Here is a 15,590-nt window from a genome sequence, read left to right as displayed (position 1 = left end):
GTGGGACGTGCTTGCTGTGGTCACTGCAAGGGTGGGGTGTGTGCAGGCACCCCTTGCTCTCGCCTGGCCCCTACGTGTCCTTGGTTAATCCCATCTGACTGGCAGACAGGCGGAATTGTTCTTTAAATTTTATTTTAGGGGCAGACTGATTTTTTTTTTTTTATTAGTATTTAAAAAAAAAATACATAGGGCTGCTGTAGACAAAGATGGTGCAGTTCCCTGGTTTGGGTTTTAATTGATTAACCACTCGTTTGTGGAGGTCTTCGGTTCTGCTGTGAGTTTTGAGTTTTGACCAACCCTTTCGCTTGATGCTCACAGAAATGAGCCACTAAGTGTCTGAATTCCACGCTGATTTTAGCCTTCAACGCTGATTTTAATGCCAGTCTTCCTTTCCTGCGCCTGCAGATAGGGGGATTGCCCTAAACCTCTGGAAACCTGCTGGAAAACCCTACGGGTTGTGCGTCTGGATGGATCCCCAGCTCGCGTACGCTCTGGTGGTGCCGGGTCTCCTTCCCCAGCCTGGCAGCGCGGGGGGTTTTATGTAACTCCAAACCCAGCGTGGGAGGAATTTGGCAAAAGGTTTTCGAGCAAACAGCAATGCGTTCGCTAAGTTTGGAAAGCTATTTCTGTATTTTGTTTTTTGATCTGGGGCGAAGGGAGAGGCTCTTCAGTGGGATCCATCGCCCCAGCCAGCTCCCTCCTTTACCAAGGGTGACCTGGGGGGGGACGTGCTGCTGCCGACGGAGGGGCAGTTCAGGAGGCAAGAGCACTTGGGGCATGACTGGCTGGAATACTGCTGCGGAGGGGGAATGCTACGGTTCCCTCTCCGAGAAGAAACACTTCTCTGTCCAGGAGAGATGAAATCGTTCCTGCAGGCACCTAAGACTAGACAAGATACCAGTGATGGCGTACCTGCTTCATTCCTGGGTGCTTTCTTGTAGATAACCGGTTGCATTCCTGCAACATCATCTTCTTGATCCCTTCTTAACTCTTTTTATTTTGTAGTATTTTGATTTCTCACTCGCCGCCCTTCAAGCTGCTCGAACTTGAGCCGCTTCCCCCACCGAGGGCAGGCGAGTCTCGCGACCAAGTGGCTCGAGAGCACCGAGGTCATCCCTTTCCTCCTGCAAGGTTTTCTCTGCGGCTTGAAGGATCTCAACTCGCTTTTTTTCCCCTCCCTTCAGTGTCTTGCAGTTTTCTTGCCTGCTTTGACCCCACCCCCGTGCAGAAGCTGGTGCTCTGCCGTCCGTGGAGCGGCTCTTCGGAGGGCGGCAGGTGCCGAGGCTGCTCCACCAACCTGGCGTCTTGTCCGGGCAATCCGCTGCTGCGGCTGCGAGCTTCGCCCAGGGCGGCAGCTTGGAGCTGGCCCGCGTCGTGCCAGGATTCCTGCTGTGCCGCGGGCCTGCCCTCCTGGAAGGGGAAGGTTTTTTTTTTCTCAGCTTTTGGGTTTTGCAGACCTCTCCTTTGGGTCCTTGCCAGCGTTTTAGCTTAGTGCTGGTTTTATGCAGCGTTTCAGCAACAAGAGCACAAAGGGGTTGTTAAGAGGAATTAGTTACTTTACTCTTACAGCAGGATATTAATTGTAAATACTAAACTTCATTACCTGTCTCCCAATATGTACCTACTTAAATCTGCGTTCTTATGTATAGAGTTATTTCTGGTTATTTTGGTTTAGGACCACCAGCTTTCATCTGTTGGTTGTTATTCTGTGCTCGCTGGTCATGGAGATCTTGAAAATCTTCAGAGAATCGTTTAGGTTGGAAAAGACCCTTCAGGCCGTCAAATCCAACGTTCATGTTGGGTCTTGTTGGGTGTTGGCTACACCAGACCTCAGCGCTGTTCCCACCCCTTGTAGTCCTTGTGTTTGACGCTCCAGACGCGTGACTGTCGACAATGTCGGGTGTCCTGGAAGTCTAAAACTCCACGTTCTGTGTTCCTAAAAATGAAACCTCCTTTTAGGCACTAATTTGTGACAAAGTGGTTTTCTTGGAGGACTTCTGACCTGCTCTGCATCAGCAGTGCTTTGAATTCATGGCTTGGTTAACCCCATTAAATCCCGTACGTGCCCTCGTGTACTCCACAGCTTGCTTCAGCTCATGGCTCATGTTTCCTTATCGGAAACAAACCCTCTTCTTGCTGCTCGGAGAATAATTTGGAGCCTGTTAATAAGCTTAGTCCGATCCATCGGACGTGAGCCTTCGTAGGGGCGGGAAGGGGTATATTGCTGCTGGTGATGGGTCTTCCTAGCGGGTTGCTCCTCATTCTGTGTTGGTGGTGGTTTAAATGGGGGGATGCTGGTTCTTGCTGTGCCGTCACTGCCTCGGATCCCTGCCTGGGTTATGCAGAAACCGAGAGCTTTGGCTTTCTTTTCCAGAAGCTGGCCCTTCTGGATGAGCTGAGGCTTGAAGTGAAATCTGTGAACCTTTTCCGCCAGAAATCTTTGGCCGTGGCGCCACGACAGCGCCGAATTGTGGCTCAGAAGCTGGTAGAATTGAGCAAAAGTCCGTCTGAAAGCTTCCCCTGTGTCTAAGGTGGACGGGGAAGAGGCTGAGCGTGAAGGTTCGAGCGCTGGAGAGTGCTCTTGGACTTGTAGTAGAGGAAATGACAGATAAAGACAGATGAGCTGTTGACGTCCCAGTTAAGGCGTGTTGGTAACCACTGAAACTTTTACATCTCCTGCCGTAGTTTTCCTTTGGGGGCCGAGAACCTCGCTGAAACTCTCCCAGGTGTTGAGCAAAGCAAGGAGGGGGGTAGTCGTGTTCTTGTTCCTTCTCCTGCCTTGTAGGAGAAGCCGCTTTGCTCGTGGTATCGGAGCGAAGCACTTGGGGAAGCAGAGAAAAGTTGGGCTTCCCCGTTGGCTCAGCGTTGGTGGGTTCGGTTGGCATCAAGGTAATGCTCCAAATTAATTCACTGCTGAATGAAGTTAATGAAGTCTGAGCATCATGGCAGATAGCCAGGGCTGCAGATCCGTAGCAGGCCGTAGAGCAGGTAGGTGTTCACAAGTATCTTTAATTTCTGGCAGTGAGAGAGGCAGATACTTTTTGCTGTTTCTGGGCTGCTCAGGAAAATACTAAAACCGAAAGAAAACCAAGTTCACCTTCCTACATCTTGTTTTCAGGGGGTTTATAGCTGTGTCACCTCTGCAGTATCTGTGGAAATAAGGTTCTGGCTGGTCTACAAACCCTCAGAAGACAACACCAAGCCAGCAGTTTGCTCGGGAAAGGTTTGCTCTGTCCGAGTCCGTGCAGAATTTTCAGTGCTGAAGTTCTTGAGCTTCAAAACCGTGCCGTGCCCCGCTTCAGAGGTGGTCGGGCTGTCTGCTTGGCGCTTGGGTGACGTTGGTAGGGACACCTCTTGCGGCAGGATTATTTGTGGGGTTGGCGTTGCCCTCGCTCTGTCCCTGGGTCCGTCCTGAGATCCGACGTTATGTTTCTTGTTCCTGCCTGACGTTTACACCACCTTCTTCTGTTTTCTTTTGCATGTTTCCTCCGCTGGATTGCAACAGAGAAGAAGAAAATGAGGTGAGTAGAACCAGTTCCTTTCTCGGTGTAGCTCCCGAGGCCTGTGTTAGCCCAACCTCTTTGGTTTGACCTATAGATTTCTTGAGGGTCCAGACGAAGCGAACTGAGTTACTCTGGGGTGCCTCTCGTTCAGGGATTAAACCCGGGACAGCAGGGAAGTGCCTTCAGTGCCCCTTCTGCCATCCACACCCATAGCAGAGCGCGGCGGTGCCCTTGAGTCATTGGGTGTAGGTAGATGCTGCTTTCTGCACCGTGAGCAGATGATTATTTAAGGACTTCATGTGTAAAAAAAAAAAAAAAAAAAAAGTCAGTTTTGCTGTGTGTGACCCAAAGAATTTAAGGGGAAAGGAGAAAACTTGGAGGGACTGGAACAGTTTATAATATCCTGGCGTAGGAACAACGGCAGCTAATAGTTGGTGATGCTGAAGGACCATATGTGCTCTGGTGGTGCTGGTGAACGTGCTGGGTGTCCTCCCTGTGCTCCCAGCGCACTGAGCGCCGCAGGAGCCCTGCTGCTCCGGTAACCCTGTACCTCTGCTGGATACGCAGAGGGAGCTTCTGTGGCCTTTTTTCTTTCTGCCAGACACCCACAGCGATGTTTTGGGGAACGATCCCTTTCTGTAAAGCGTTAAAGGAAGGAGAACTCCTCGTCTACTAGAGAGCTTTCACCACTAATTGCTACCTATTACATTTCAAAAGCTACCTGCGGAGTATGTTTAAAGTTCTGTAAGTCATGTTTCGTCAAACTCGGTGTTGTTTGAGAAAAAAAGATCCCTGGAAAGGTGAGCACGTGAGGGTGAAAGGTTTGTTCTGAAATGTATCATCTCTGCCGAATAGACTGTGGAAAGGGGAGGAGTAGAAGCGTAGCAGCTCCTTTGTTGCCTTCATGTCCTGTGTTTTATGTGAAGGTGGATGTAGCCAAATCCCGTTATTCACGTCTGAGCTCAGATTTCGGATCTGTTGCGCTTGAAGTTAGAAGGATTTGGATCAAAACCTTGGCACATTTCCATTTTGCAAGTAAAATAATTTCACAAAAGTTCTGGCAAGAAAGAAAACCCTTGAATGCTGATGCACTGTAGTTACTGTATTTTTAGATATATCTGTGCATTTTTATATATATGCAGTTGGTGTGATGGGTGAATCCAGTCTCTGTGATAAGAATTTGGATTCAGATTTGTGGAGACTCCTTCCATTGGACATCAGGGTATGACTGAAGAGAGGAACCTGCTCTCTCCTCTTCCATTGTCCCGAGACATATACACAGGTTGGGGTAAAAAGGTGTGAATTTCTGGTCGTGTAGGGATAATAATTGACTCAGCAAACCCCAAAAATGACGTTCCCTTGCTCTTTGGGAGGCTGAGCCCTATGGGAGACTGGTCTCAGTAGCGTTCAGACGTGTAGAAACTCCTACCAGACGGGCAGGACACTTGATTTTTGTCTCTTTTTCTTCCATGAGTTGGTTTATCCACACTTGTACGTCAGTCTCTGGATCACTTCTGATGTGTGGATTGTTCTGAAAGCGGGGACAGTATTTTCAGCGTGACTTGCTGGAGGTGGTTGTGAGAGAGTCTTGGAGAGAGGAGCGTGTTTCAGAGCTGGGCAAGTGTGTGGACATGCACTTTTTTTCAGGGTCGCTCTTTGGGTGCCCTTTTAGCCATGGCGCTTGTTTAAAGGCATCCGTGGAGCGGCACTTCTGTAAATAACACCCATTTAAAAGCAGCGCTTTTTGGGGTTTGTACCCATTTTTTCCAGAACGTAGCTAACATCTTCTGGTGAAGATCAAATGTGTGCTTGTGGGTTGGGTAGCCAAGGCGAGTCACGTGGAGGCTGTGATGTGGTTTTCACAATTAAACTGAAACCCCGCGTGTTCCATCAAAAATGAGGATATTTTTGTATATACCATGGCCAAGGGTGCAAATAGAATGGGATGGCGTTTCCATGCCGCCAACGGCTTATTCAGTAATTGACTACGGTGCCTTTAGCCTGAGCAGCTATGCCTTGTTTTACGAAAGTTAAAGGATAACAAAGTGCGTAATAATTCACAGGGGGTTGCAGGGAACCGCTGCCGCTGCCGAAGATGCGTTCCTGCCACAGCTACGGGCGTAAAACCCGGCTCTGCGCAGTTTTTGTGCTGCTACGGCCGTTCCCGTTGCAGTTCCGCTCCTCGCACGAGATGTAATTACACTAACGCAGTTTGGATTTAGGGGGATAAAGAACACCCTTTTACCACGGTGCCACCAGAGTCATCTTTGGAGGTTGCTCTCCTGTGACCCAGCTGTTGCACAGACGAGCCCTGAGCTTTAAAACAGCTGGAGAAATGCCAAGGCGGGTGAACATATGGTGCTTTATGCTCTGAAAATGGCTAATCTTGGGCTTGGATAAATGCAGCCTGTAGGGTAAGAGGTTCCTGTGTTGAAGGAGCTTTGTTGCTCTAGACTTGCTCCGTTGCCAAAGCCAGGGTTTAGTTGTGAGTGCCATCACAGCAGCTTTCTTGGTGGAGATGCTGGGCTCCTAACGTCCTAGAGAAGATGACTTTCAGCTCATTAGCATCGAAAACGAAGGGACTTGGGGTCCTCACTCAGGGTGGTGAGTGAGATCCAGGGCAGGAGACAGCAGATCGCTGGTGGTGAGATGCACGTGGAGGGTATTAGAGTCGGTTGGCCTGGAGGTTGACAGAGTGGCTGGGTCCTGGTGGGAATTCTTGGAGGTTGTTGTATTAACACTGCTCTACGCCTGAGCCTGGAAACTTGTTAGGAATTACTGATGATTGAGCTGAGGCTGTCGGCAGGAGGTGGGAAAGGATGGGGCTTAAAACTGCTGCTGCAGTTGTGGGTTGTCTGATTCACGCTGAAGCCAAATGCACCCGGGTGCAGTCTCCTGGGATGTGAAAACACACACACACACACACACACACACACACACTCTTAGAGCTTAAAAATGCAGGATGTTTAGTAGCCTGGGGACCACAGACACAGCGCAAATCAAGTGCTGCTCTCTCTTGAAGTAACTTTATATGTTGAACCCTACTTCCTTTTCAAAACCCTAAGAATTAAATGTAAAAAGGACTTTCAGTTTGGTCATCAATAGGTCAGTTAAAAAGCCTCCGTCCAAACCCCAAAGGAGGAGGTTTTGCTCCGAACTTGAAGTGACTGGGTGATTGATTTTGTTCAAGAGACAGCCAGGCGCAGAAGGCAGCGTTGCTGTGCTATCCCAGACTCCAGCCCGGGCTCTCGATTGCGATTTTATCGCCGCGAAAAATTCACCAGGCAAAAGACAATTGTTCAGCATGCCTGTAGAACAGCGTTGAAACCCCCCCCAAAAAATTCCTTCTAACCGCATCTTCTTTTTCTGTTGCAGGGCAAGCCTGAAACCGTGCAGAAGGCTGGCTTTATCAAAGGCCCGGTGTTCAAAGGTGTTGCTTCGAGTCGCTTTTTGCCCAAAGGCACCAAAACAAAGGTTAACCTTGAGGAGCAAGGAAGACAAAAGGTCTCTTTCAGCTTTAGTTTAACCAAGAAAACCTTACCGAATAGATTTCTGACTGGTCTCGGAAACGAGAAACAAAATGAAACTCAGAACTCCCCAGGAGTACCCCTTCAGACTGACTTTAACCCCAAAAGTAAAATGGACCTGGGGGATGCCGCTGGTTCAGCTGAGGAGCCTTCACCTCCAAAACCGAAGGTAGAATTAGGGAAGATCCATTTTAAAAAACATTTACTTAATGTCACAGCAAAACCGCCACCAGCTGCGGCAGCAACGCTACCGCCCCCGCCCGCGGCACCGGTAGCGGAACCGGCGGCGTTGGCCGCAGACTTCCCCTCGGCGCCCCCGCCGCCCCCGCCTCCCCCTCCGCCGATGGCAGCGGCCCCGCTCGTGGCAGCCTTGCCGCAGCTGCCGGTCACGCTGGTGTCGACGCTGTTGCTGTCGCCTCCCGTGGAAGCCGAAGTCGCCGCGTTGAAGGAGCCGTGCCACGCCGTCCCGAAGGAGGCTTTGGAGCCGGAGGTCAAGCAGGACGCGGCATCGCGCGGTTCGGAAGAACGTGTAACTCAAAACGTGCCCGAGCAGCCGGAAATAACTCCCCAGAAGGAAGATTCCCATATTGGGAAAGAGGACGAGGTTTCCGATGGCTCGAAGGGTGCTCCCCTCTGCTCCCGCAGGCAGGGGTTGAAGAGGAAGTTCTCCCAGTCCGACGGCACGCTGCTGGGCTCCGAGTCCGATGAAGATTCGGTGAGGACCTCCTCCAGCCAGCGGTCACACGAGCAGAAGATATCCAGTACGGAAAAGGAGAGAGATCCCAGACGAAGCTCGGCGTCCCTCAGGGGTGACGACCTGGGGAAGTCCTCCTCGCGCTCCAAGTCGGACAGGGATGAGAAGTACTCGAGCTACTCGAAGTCGGAAAGAGATTCGCGGTATACGTCGTCCCGCTCTCGGTCGGACCGAGAGAGAAGGCGAAGCCGGTCTCATTCCCGCTCGCGCTCCGACCGGGGCTCCCGAACCAGCTCTTCCTACTCGAGGTCGGAGCGCTCACATTACTACGAGTCCGACCGCAGATACCACCGGAGCTCCCCGTACAGGGAAAGGTCGAGATACTCCCGTTCGTACGCTGACAGCAGGGCGCGAGAGAGCTCCGACTCGGAGGACGAGTACAGGAGGACACATTCCAGATCGAGTGACTCGCGGCGTACGTCGTCCCACTCCTCCTCCTCCTACAGAGACTCGAGGACTTCTTCGTACTCTAAGTCGGACAGGGACAGCAAAGTAGAGTCGTCTTACGCCGACGCGGAGAGGAGAGGAAGGTCGTCTTCGAAAGCAGATAGAGATTCAAAAAGGACTTCCGAAAGTGAAGTAACCAAAAGGTGCTCTCCCCTTGACGAGCTAGGCTATCGGAAGGGGACATCCCATTCTAAGCCCGACAGTAATGTGAATTCCTCCCGTTATAAGTCCACCCCTTCAAAGACCCCCACACCAAAGCCTGATAAATTTAAGAGTTCTTTCTGTTGTACAGAATCGATCGAAGAAATAAAACAGCAGTCTAATTCTCTAGATTTAGAGACCTCTTGTCTAAAAAGCAATGAGATCAGGGTGTCCATTGCGAAAAAATTTGAAAGGGAAAAGACACTTTCTCCATTAGATCAGTTAAACGATTCGCCCGCTTTTAAAAAGGCAGATGAATCGAAAGCGGGTTTTGCCAACTCAAAGTCCGAGGAACTTGCAGGAAACGAATGCCACGACAGTGTTAAGGAACAAGAGACTTTATTAAAGATCAAGCACGACCAGTTAAGAACGTGTCTCCCTGTAGAGCTGAGCGTCAATGGGTCCCCGGAGGGGAGAGCCGATGGTTTGGCAACTTCCAGTGCCTCCAAACCCGAGGATGTCGCTGTGTCTTCTGACGACAGCCTGTGCCGGTCAGAAGCGTCGCCTGTCGTGAAGACGAGTCCGTCGTATCCATTGCCATCTAACGGGTTTGAGAGCGTTTACGCGTCTCAAGAGCAAGAGCCGGACGATTCTCGGGTCCAGTCCAGCGAGTGCAACAGTCCGTTTCGGCAAGCGGAGGCTCCGGTCCCGCAGCAGCAAGGAGAAGCCATCCCTTTGCCCATCCTGAATGTAGATCACACTAAAGCCCTACTTGAGCTGGACGATCAGGCGCCTCCGGGTGACAAAACCAAAGAACCAGTTTTTTGCTACATTTCAGACGAAGCCACCCCTGCTTTGTATCATTCGGAAGTGGAAATCGAAGCCGAGCCGGCGGATGTAAAAGTTACATCCGAGACTTTCCTGGACATGCAGATAGAGCTGCAGACGGTGACGTGCGATTACGAGAGCACGGAGGATCACCACCCAAAGGCCGCCTGTGACGATGAGCACGGTCAGCCTCTCCATAAAATCAGCCTGGCAGTGGAGAGCTCGAGCCGGGATCCCTCCCAGGATGGCTCTTCCCTGAGGCTCAGCTCGGACCATCCCGTGCCGGAGGAAATTGTCTCTTCCAAATGGGATGTGCCACCGCCGGGTGGATGCCCGGAGCTGCTGCCGCGTTCGGAAGCCGAAGAGATGCTGGACTTGGATGCTCAGCACGTTGATCTTGGTTCGGCAAAAAGCAAGCTGTCGTTCAGAGACGAGCATTCGTACTACTCGGCGGTGCCGCTGGAGCGCCGTGGCCGGGAGGTCGTGGAAGAAAGTGCTGTTCCCACCGAGGGCGTTGGGCCGGATGATGTGAGAGTTCGCTGTCCCGGCGCGTCGGCCGAGAAGGACGAGGGAAACGAGCCCTTGGTGGGTTCAGCTTTTCCAGATGCCCTGTTTCCCTCTTGTGATGTTGTTGTCACCGCAGAAGAAACGGAGACGGTCACTCAGGCCCCGACGTGTGACAGCAGCGGCAACGCTGCTGAATTTGTCCCTGCCGGCCACGAGGATTACTCTGACACAGGGGAGAGCGACAGCGAGGGGGGCAGCGACGACAGCGACACGGAGGACTCGGATTCCGATGACGGTGCGCCGCGGAAACGGCTGCAGTCTGTCGTGGTTGTGCCGAAGAACTCGACCATCGCGATGGAGGAGAGCAGCCCTGGCTCCTCGCGGAGCAGCCAGGGCACCAGGCGCTTCTCCGACCACTGGGACGACGAGCGACCCGAGCCCAGCAGAACCTACTACGAAGAGAGATTGGAGAGCATGGCCAGTAAAGGTGGTCCACCGGTAGAGAGCAGATGTTCTCCTAGAGGGATGGAGAAGAGTCCTGCAACTTCTACCGAGCTCAGCAGGAAGGAGACAGAGGAGCTGCGGCCGGATCCTTGCCAGCCTCAGAGCGACGGCGTCGACAGCACGAGCCAGGCGGACCTGACGGCGGACTCCCACGGCAAACCCAACGCGGACGAGAGGCTGACGTTGAAGGAGCTGATGGCCGTCGGCAGACCCATCGGCCGACAAGACGAGCAGCCGTTTTGCCTGCCGGAGAGTTTCGAGAGCGCCGATAAATTCCGACACCAGATGAGCTCTTCCAAGCCAGACAGTCGGCAAGGGAAGGGTGGGCTTAACCAGTCTGGCCTCGGAGACCTCTCCAGGCTGGATGGTTTTCAGGCAACGGAGGATCTGGGTCATTTGAGCTGGGACTTCACCCAGTCAGAGAAGCCCAGTAGCACGTACCAGCAGCCGGATAGCAGCTTCGGGGTCTACTCGGGCTACGTTTACCAGCCGGGCTCGGGAGTGTACGGTGGCTCTCAGGGTTACTGGCAAGGCAATGGTTATTGGGATGCGAGGTCTGCCAGCCGACCCTCTGCCGTTAGTTACGACCGAATTCAGGGGCAAGTGCCGGATTCTCTAACGGAGGATCACGAGGAGTACGAAGAGGATGACCGCTGGGAGGTGGACTGCAAGGCTCGTTTTCCCAGCCCCTCGGGCAAAGGCCAGACGCCTGGGCAGAAGGAAAAAGGCTCGGTGCAGGCGCACGAGATCAGCAGCAATTCGACCAAGGAGCTGGTGCCTGGTGGGGAGAAGAAGGAGGAGGTGAAGGTTTTGGAGAAAAACGATGCGAAAGAACGAGGCCCACCAAAAAAGAGACGCCCGGAGTTGGAGAGCGACTCCGAGAGCGACGTGGACTCGAGGGAGAAGAAGAAGGTGAAGCTGGAGGGCGAGCAGGTGGAGTCGGCGCCGCAGGACTCCTCCATGGTCGGTCGGTTGTGTATCATGGATGACTTCAGAGACCCCCAGCGCTGGAAGGAGTTTGCCAAGCAAGGAAAGATGCCCTGTTACTTTGACCTTATCGAGGAGAACGTGTACTTGACCGAAAGGTAACTGCTTTTTTACCTTTGGTTGGTGGTTTTTTTTTTTTCTCTTGCCTAGAGCAATTTTCGATTTGAACTGTGATAGCTTTTTTTTTTTTTTTTTACGGCCAAATTGGCATCATTTGGAGGGAGGGGGAGGGCTGTCACGTTCCCTACATCTGGCAAAGCGGCTCGTAGAGGAGGCAACGCTGGGCAAGTGTTTAACCCCCCTGGGGTCTCTTGTCCTTAAAGAGAAAACCCCGACTGGGCCCAGGCGGGCGCTGGTGATGAGAAGAGATGGAAGGTGGGAGGGTCTGGGGGGAGGATGGTTTATTTGTACCATCTTCTCAGTCGTCTTGCAGCATCCCCTTTGTCTAGTGTTGGTTTGGGTACCGGGCAGTTCTTGCACACGTGGGGTTCTGGCAGCAGCACCCAGTAAACATGTTGTTCTGGCACCCGTGCTAGTTTGGAAGAGTAATTAATTCTTTTTTTTTTTCCCAAGCTTTTTGCTTTGTTGTCCATCATTCGCCTGAACTCGGTGCCGTCAGAGCCCGCAGCACCACAGCGGCATCACCTCTGGGGGCTGCCAAGTCCTGTTGAGCATCCCCAAACGCCAGCTCGCTCCCTCTCTGCAGACACAGGGAAATCTGGGTGTGGGAAAGGTTTTGGGCAACCGAACCAAAGGCTTTGATTGCTGCCTCTAGTTATTTGCCACCTCAGATGAGGCCTTTGAGATCTGAGAGACTGTAATTTGGAATATCAGAGGGTAGCTGTTGGCTGCAGATGATCCTTTTCCCTTTTGCATGGGAATGTTGAACAGGAGGTGATCCCTGGAAAAGAAAATCATCAGTTTCTGAGCTTTGGGGGTGATTAAGTGTATCGCTTCAGGGCTCGACAACCCTCGTCCTTGCCAAAAAACCACTCGCCCTGGCTTTAACGCGTCGGTGAGAGCTCCTGATGAGCTTGTAACCGGTTCTCATTCCTGGCACAGGCTGGGGCAAGGCCCTCTGAGGGTTTATGCCTGTTTAAAATCTCGCCTTTTCGTTTTAACTTCATGGTCCTTTTCCACCCCGTGATCCCTCAAGGCTGGGGGAGCAACGACGTCGCTGCCCAACCTTCGGGTCCCGAGCACCGGGGCTCCCCAGCAGCGCGGTGCTCGCTTGGGGGGACCCTTCGCCTGGGCCGATTTAAACCCGTGTTGAGGTCTTAACCCTCACGGCTTCGCCACGCCTTTTGTTCGCTAAAATGGCTTCTTTTTTTGGTTTTGTTTTTTTTTTTTTTTCACAAATGTGTTTTAAAAGATATTCTTGATTCAGAGTCTGAATATTGACCGTTTATACGCAGATAAAACCTGCTATTTATTTCGATCCAAGGGTGTTTTCTCATGCCTTTTTTTTGTCTTGCTGGCATCCGCGCTCCAAAGCGTTTCCCTCATCATCTCATGGCAACTAAAATACCAATTAGTAGGTGCCGTTGAGCCCCACCTTTTCTGTAACTGCGCTTTTCTTGTTTTCTTTCTCATTGTCTTATTTGACAGTAAAGGGGAGGTTTAAGGAGCTAAACCCTCCAATTTCCTTTACTAAAAGAGCTATTTTAAAAGGGTACGTGCACTCACCTAATGCTTTGTGTGTTAATGCCCTAGAATGTCGGTTTGCTCCTGGCCTTTGGACCAGCGAAACCAAGGGGACTCTTAGAGAATCGCTGAGGTTGGAAGGGATCCCTGGAGATGGTCTCGGTGGTATTCCATATGATTACAGGATATAGAATTTCGTGAGAGGGCTAATAAAAGTTTGTCCTTTTCATGTAAACCTTAGAACTTGGGCGGTGTGGTGAGAAATCCTCTGTCTGGAAAAATCAGGACTGAATTTTCTGGGAGTTGATTTCTTCACTCGTACAACAAAATGAAGGGGGTTTAGTCCTTCCTGGGGGTGCAGGCGCCTGTGCGTGCGCACGTGGACGTTGGAAGTAAGGTTGGATTTTTGAGGTTGAGGAGAAGGGAGAATGTTAAATATTCTGGGTTGTCTTTCTGAGAAACCATCTTGTGATCAGCAAGTCATCGCCTCCCGCTCAGAACACCCCGAGCGTCCTTGGTTACCCCTGTACCTTCCTGTGCTTGTCCAGAGGTACTCAATCCGTATGTCCAGTTTCTAGAGAAGAAATGGATTTCCTCCAGTAACAACTGATAAAGAGAGAGGAGTAATTTCTGGACCCAGATGCTGCCTAACCTGTGCTCCGGTGGCTTGCCTTCAACAGGAAGAAGAACAAATCCCACCGGGATATTAAGCGAATGCTGTGCGAATGCCCTCCTCTCTCCAAGGAAGAGCGAGCTCAGGGGGAGGTGGCTTGTGGAGAAGACTGCCTCAATCGCCTGCTCATGATCGAGTGGTAAGTAGCGTTTCAGGAGCTGCCAGAGTCGGGCAGCGTGGTCTGCCGGATGACGTGGGAGCCCCGAAAATAATCCGGACTTCCCTGGGCGGTGGCAGCCAGCTGCCTGTGCGCCCTCGTTTGCACTTGGCTGCTGTGGGGTGATCTTCAGAGCCTCCACAGCAGCAGTTAGAGCTGACCTTAGATCTCCTGAGGGAAGTTAGACCTCAGTAACCTCCTGTTAAAACCCGCTACACCGGCCTGGAATCTTCTGCTCCTCAGCCTTAGCTCTAGTCCATCCTAAGCGTGGTTGGAGGGAGTCAGAAATGCAAATGTAGCTCCGCTCGAGATCCTTATTTCCTCTCATTTCTTCTCCCCTCCCCAGAGCCTCTCCAGGCTATGGCTGTTGTCTCCTTTGCCCTCCTGGAAGAGGCGAAGAGAAAGGGGAGCTCCGCTGTGAGCGGGAAGCGGGGGACAGGGCTCTTAGTGGGATTCACCCCCCCGGCACAGGGATTGTCACCAGCTGGGGTGGAAGGAGAGGAATTACCTGGCGGAAGCCCTGCCCTTTGTTTTTTATTTCACAGCCCAGGCAGCAGAGGTAGGGGACGGGGGTATTTTGGGGGAAGAACCCATAAAACGAGGGGAGAAGCAGCCGGTTCCTCTCGTTTTTATGATACAGCATACAAGTACAGCGCCTTTAGCATTCCAAATGTGTTTTTGCCTTCCTTCCAGAAATAAATGGTCTGCATTTGCATGTTGACAGTCAGATGGTTCTGCTTTTTATAGCCAAACGTGTTTGAAGGTTTTACACTGAATTTATTACGGTTCCTTGGTATCTGTTTCCCATCTGAGCCGTTCCTGTTATCGCCGTTGTTCTGCTGGGATTTGATTGGTTCCATTTTTCCTTCCCTTAGTTCTTCCAGGTGCCCAAACGGCGACTACTGCTCCAACAGGCGCTTCCAGAAGAAGCAGCACGCAGATGTTGAAGTGATCCTCACTGAGAAGAAAGGCTGGGGGCTGAGAGCTGCCAAAGACCTGCCATCGTAAGCCTTTGCCCTTCGAGTGACGTCCTCGTGCTGTTCTGCTCCCTCGTGAAGGGAAAATAAGCCGTTTTCTTAGTTTTCGCTGACATTTGTGGATTTGCTGAGGTTCTTCCAGCTTTGTCCTCTGTCAGGTGGCCCTCTTCGTTATCGGCTCTGGTTCTGCTCCCTTCTCATTAGGCTTTCTGATGGTCTTGCCGTGGCTTCACCTTGTGTTTAATCTGTCTCCCCTTCTTTCTCCGTCCCCACGACACCGTGCCGGAGGAGCACGTCTCCTCTTCCCACTGCTGCAAGACTTGCCCTGCTCTTGAGTCCTCCTCCCGCTCCCCTTCCGACGACAGGGAGGTCCCGTGAGGGTCTTTCCTCCCTCGTTGCCCTGTTGTTAGTCAACCGCCGTACTTCTGAGCGCTCCCTTGCTGCCAGCCGTGCTGCCAGCTGCGAGTCTGCCTTCGACTCACCTCTCTCTCCCTAAAGCCGGGTGTTTTTTGCCCCTTGGGCCTTTATCGACGCTGTCCGGCACGAGGAGCTGGAACGCAAGGGTCGCGCGGTGCTCCAACGTGTTGGCAGCAGGATGGATGCGATGTTTTTTGGAATTCCGGGCCCGTTTGGAAGCTGTTGTGCTCCGAAAGCGAGCGTGGCTGGGGAGAAGAGCGGTGCTGGCTGCATGTTGCTGTAGAGGGGTGGGTGTGCAGGTCCGAGGTGGGAATGAATGCCTCCTCGCTAGGTGGGGTGACTCAAGGAGTTGCCTTCTGCCTTGCTGAGCCGGCGCTTTCTCGTGCTGCCAGTAGTGAAAAGAGCTTTAGGTGAGGCCGTGAGAGAGGAGCGAGGATGTTCAAAGAGCTGCTGGGCCCTGAAGCACAAGGTGCAGCAGGAGGAGCAGGAGACAAAGATGGGGTTTGCTGGGAAGAGGGAGCAGG

At 52.2% G+C, this 15,590-nt stretch overlaps 1 protein-coding gene across 1 annotated transcript in view; it reads left to right on the top strand.

Moving 5' to 3' along the window:
- Positions 1-3,476: 3,476 nt before the first annotated feature.
- Positions 3,477-15,590, top strand: part of SETD2 (SET domain containing 2, histone lysine methyltransferase) — a 56,100-nt gene continuing 43,986 nt past the window's right edge. The window contains exons 1-4 of the mRNA XM_086466631.1: positions 3,477-3,521; positions 6,879-11,296; positions 13,523-13,654; positions 14,548-14,676. Of these exons, the coding sequence (XP_086322757.1) occupies positions 3,480-3,521; positions 6,879-11,296; positions 13,523-13,654; positions 14,548-14,676 (4,721 nt within the window). The 5' untranslated portion in view covers positions 3,477-3,479. The remainder of the gene's footprint in view (positions 3,522-6,878; positions 11,297-13,522; positions 13,655-14,547; positions 14,677-15,590) is intronic.

This window comes from Leptosomus discolor, chromosome 6, assembly GCF_034619465.1.
Source record: "Leptosomus discolor isolate bLepDis1 chromosome 6, bLepDis1.hap2, whole genome shotgun sequence".
NCBI lineage: Eukaryota > Metazoa > Chordata > Aves > Leptosomiformes > Leptosomidae > Leptosomus > Leptosomus discolor.
The sequence above is the reverse complement of the archived record's forward strand: the minus strand, read 5'-3'. Positions and strand labels throughout refer to the sequence as shown.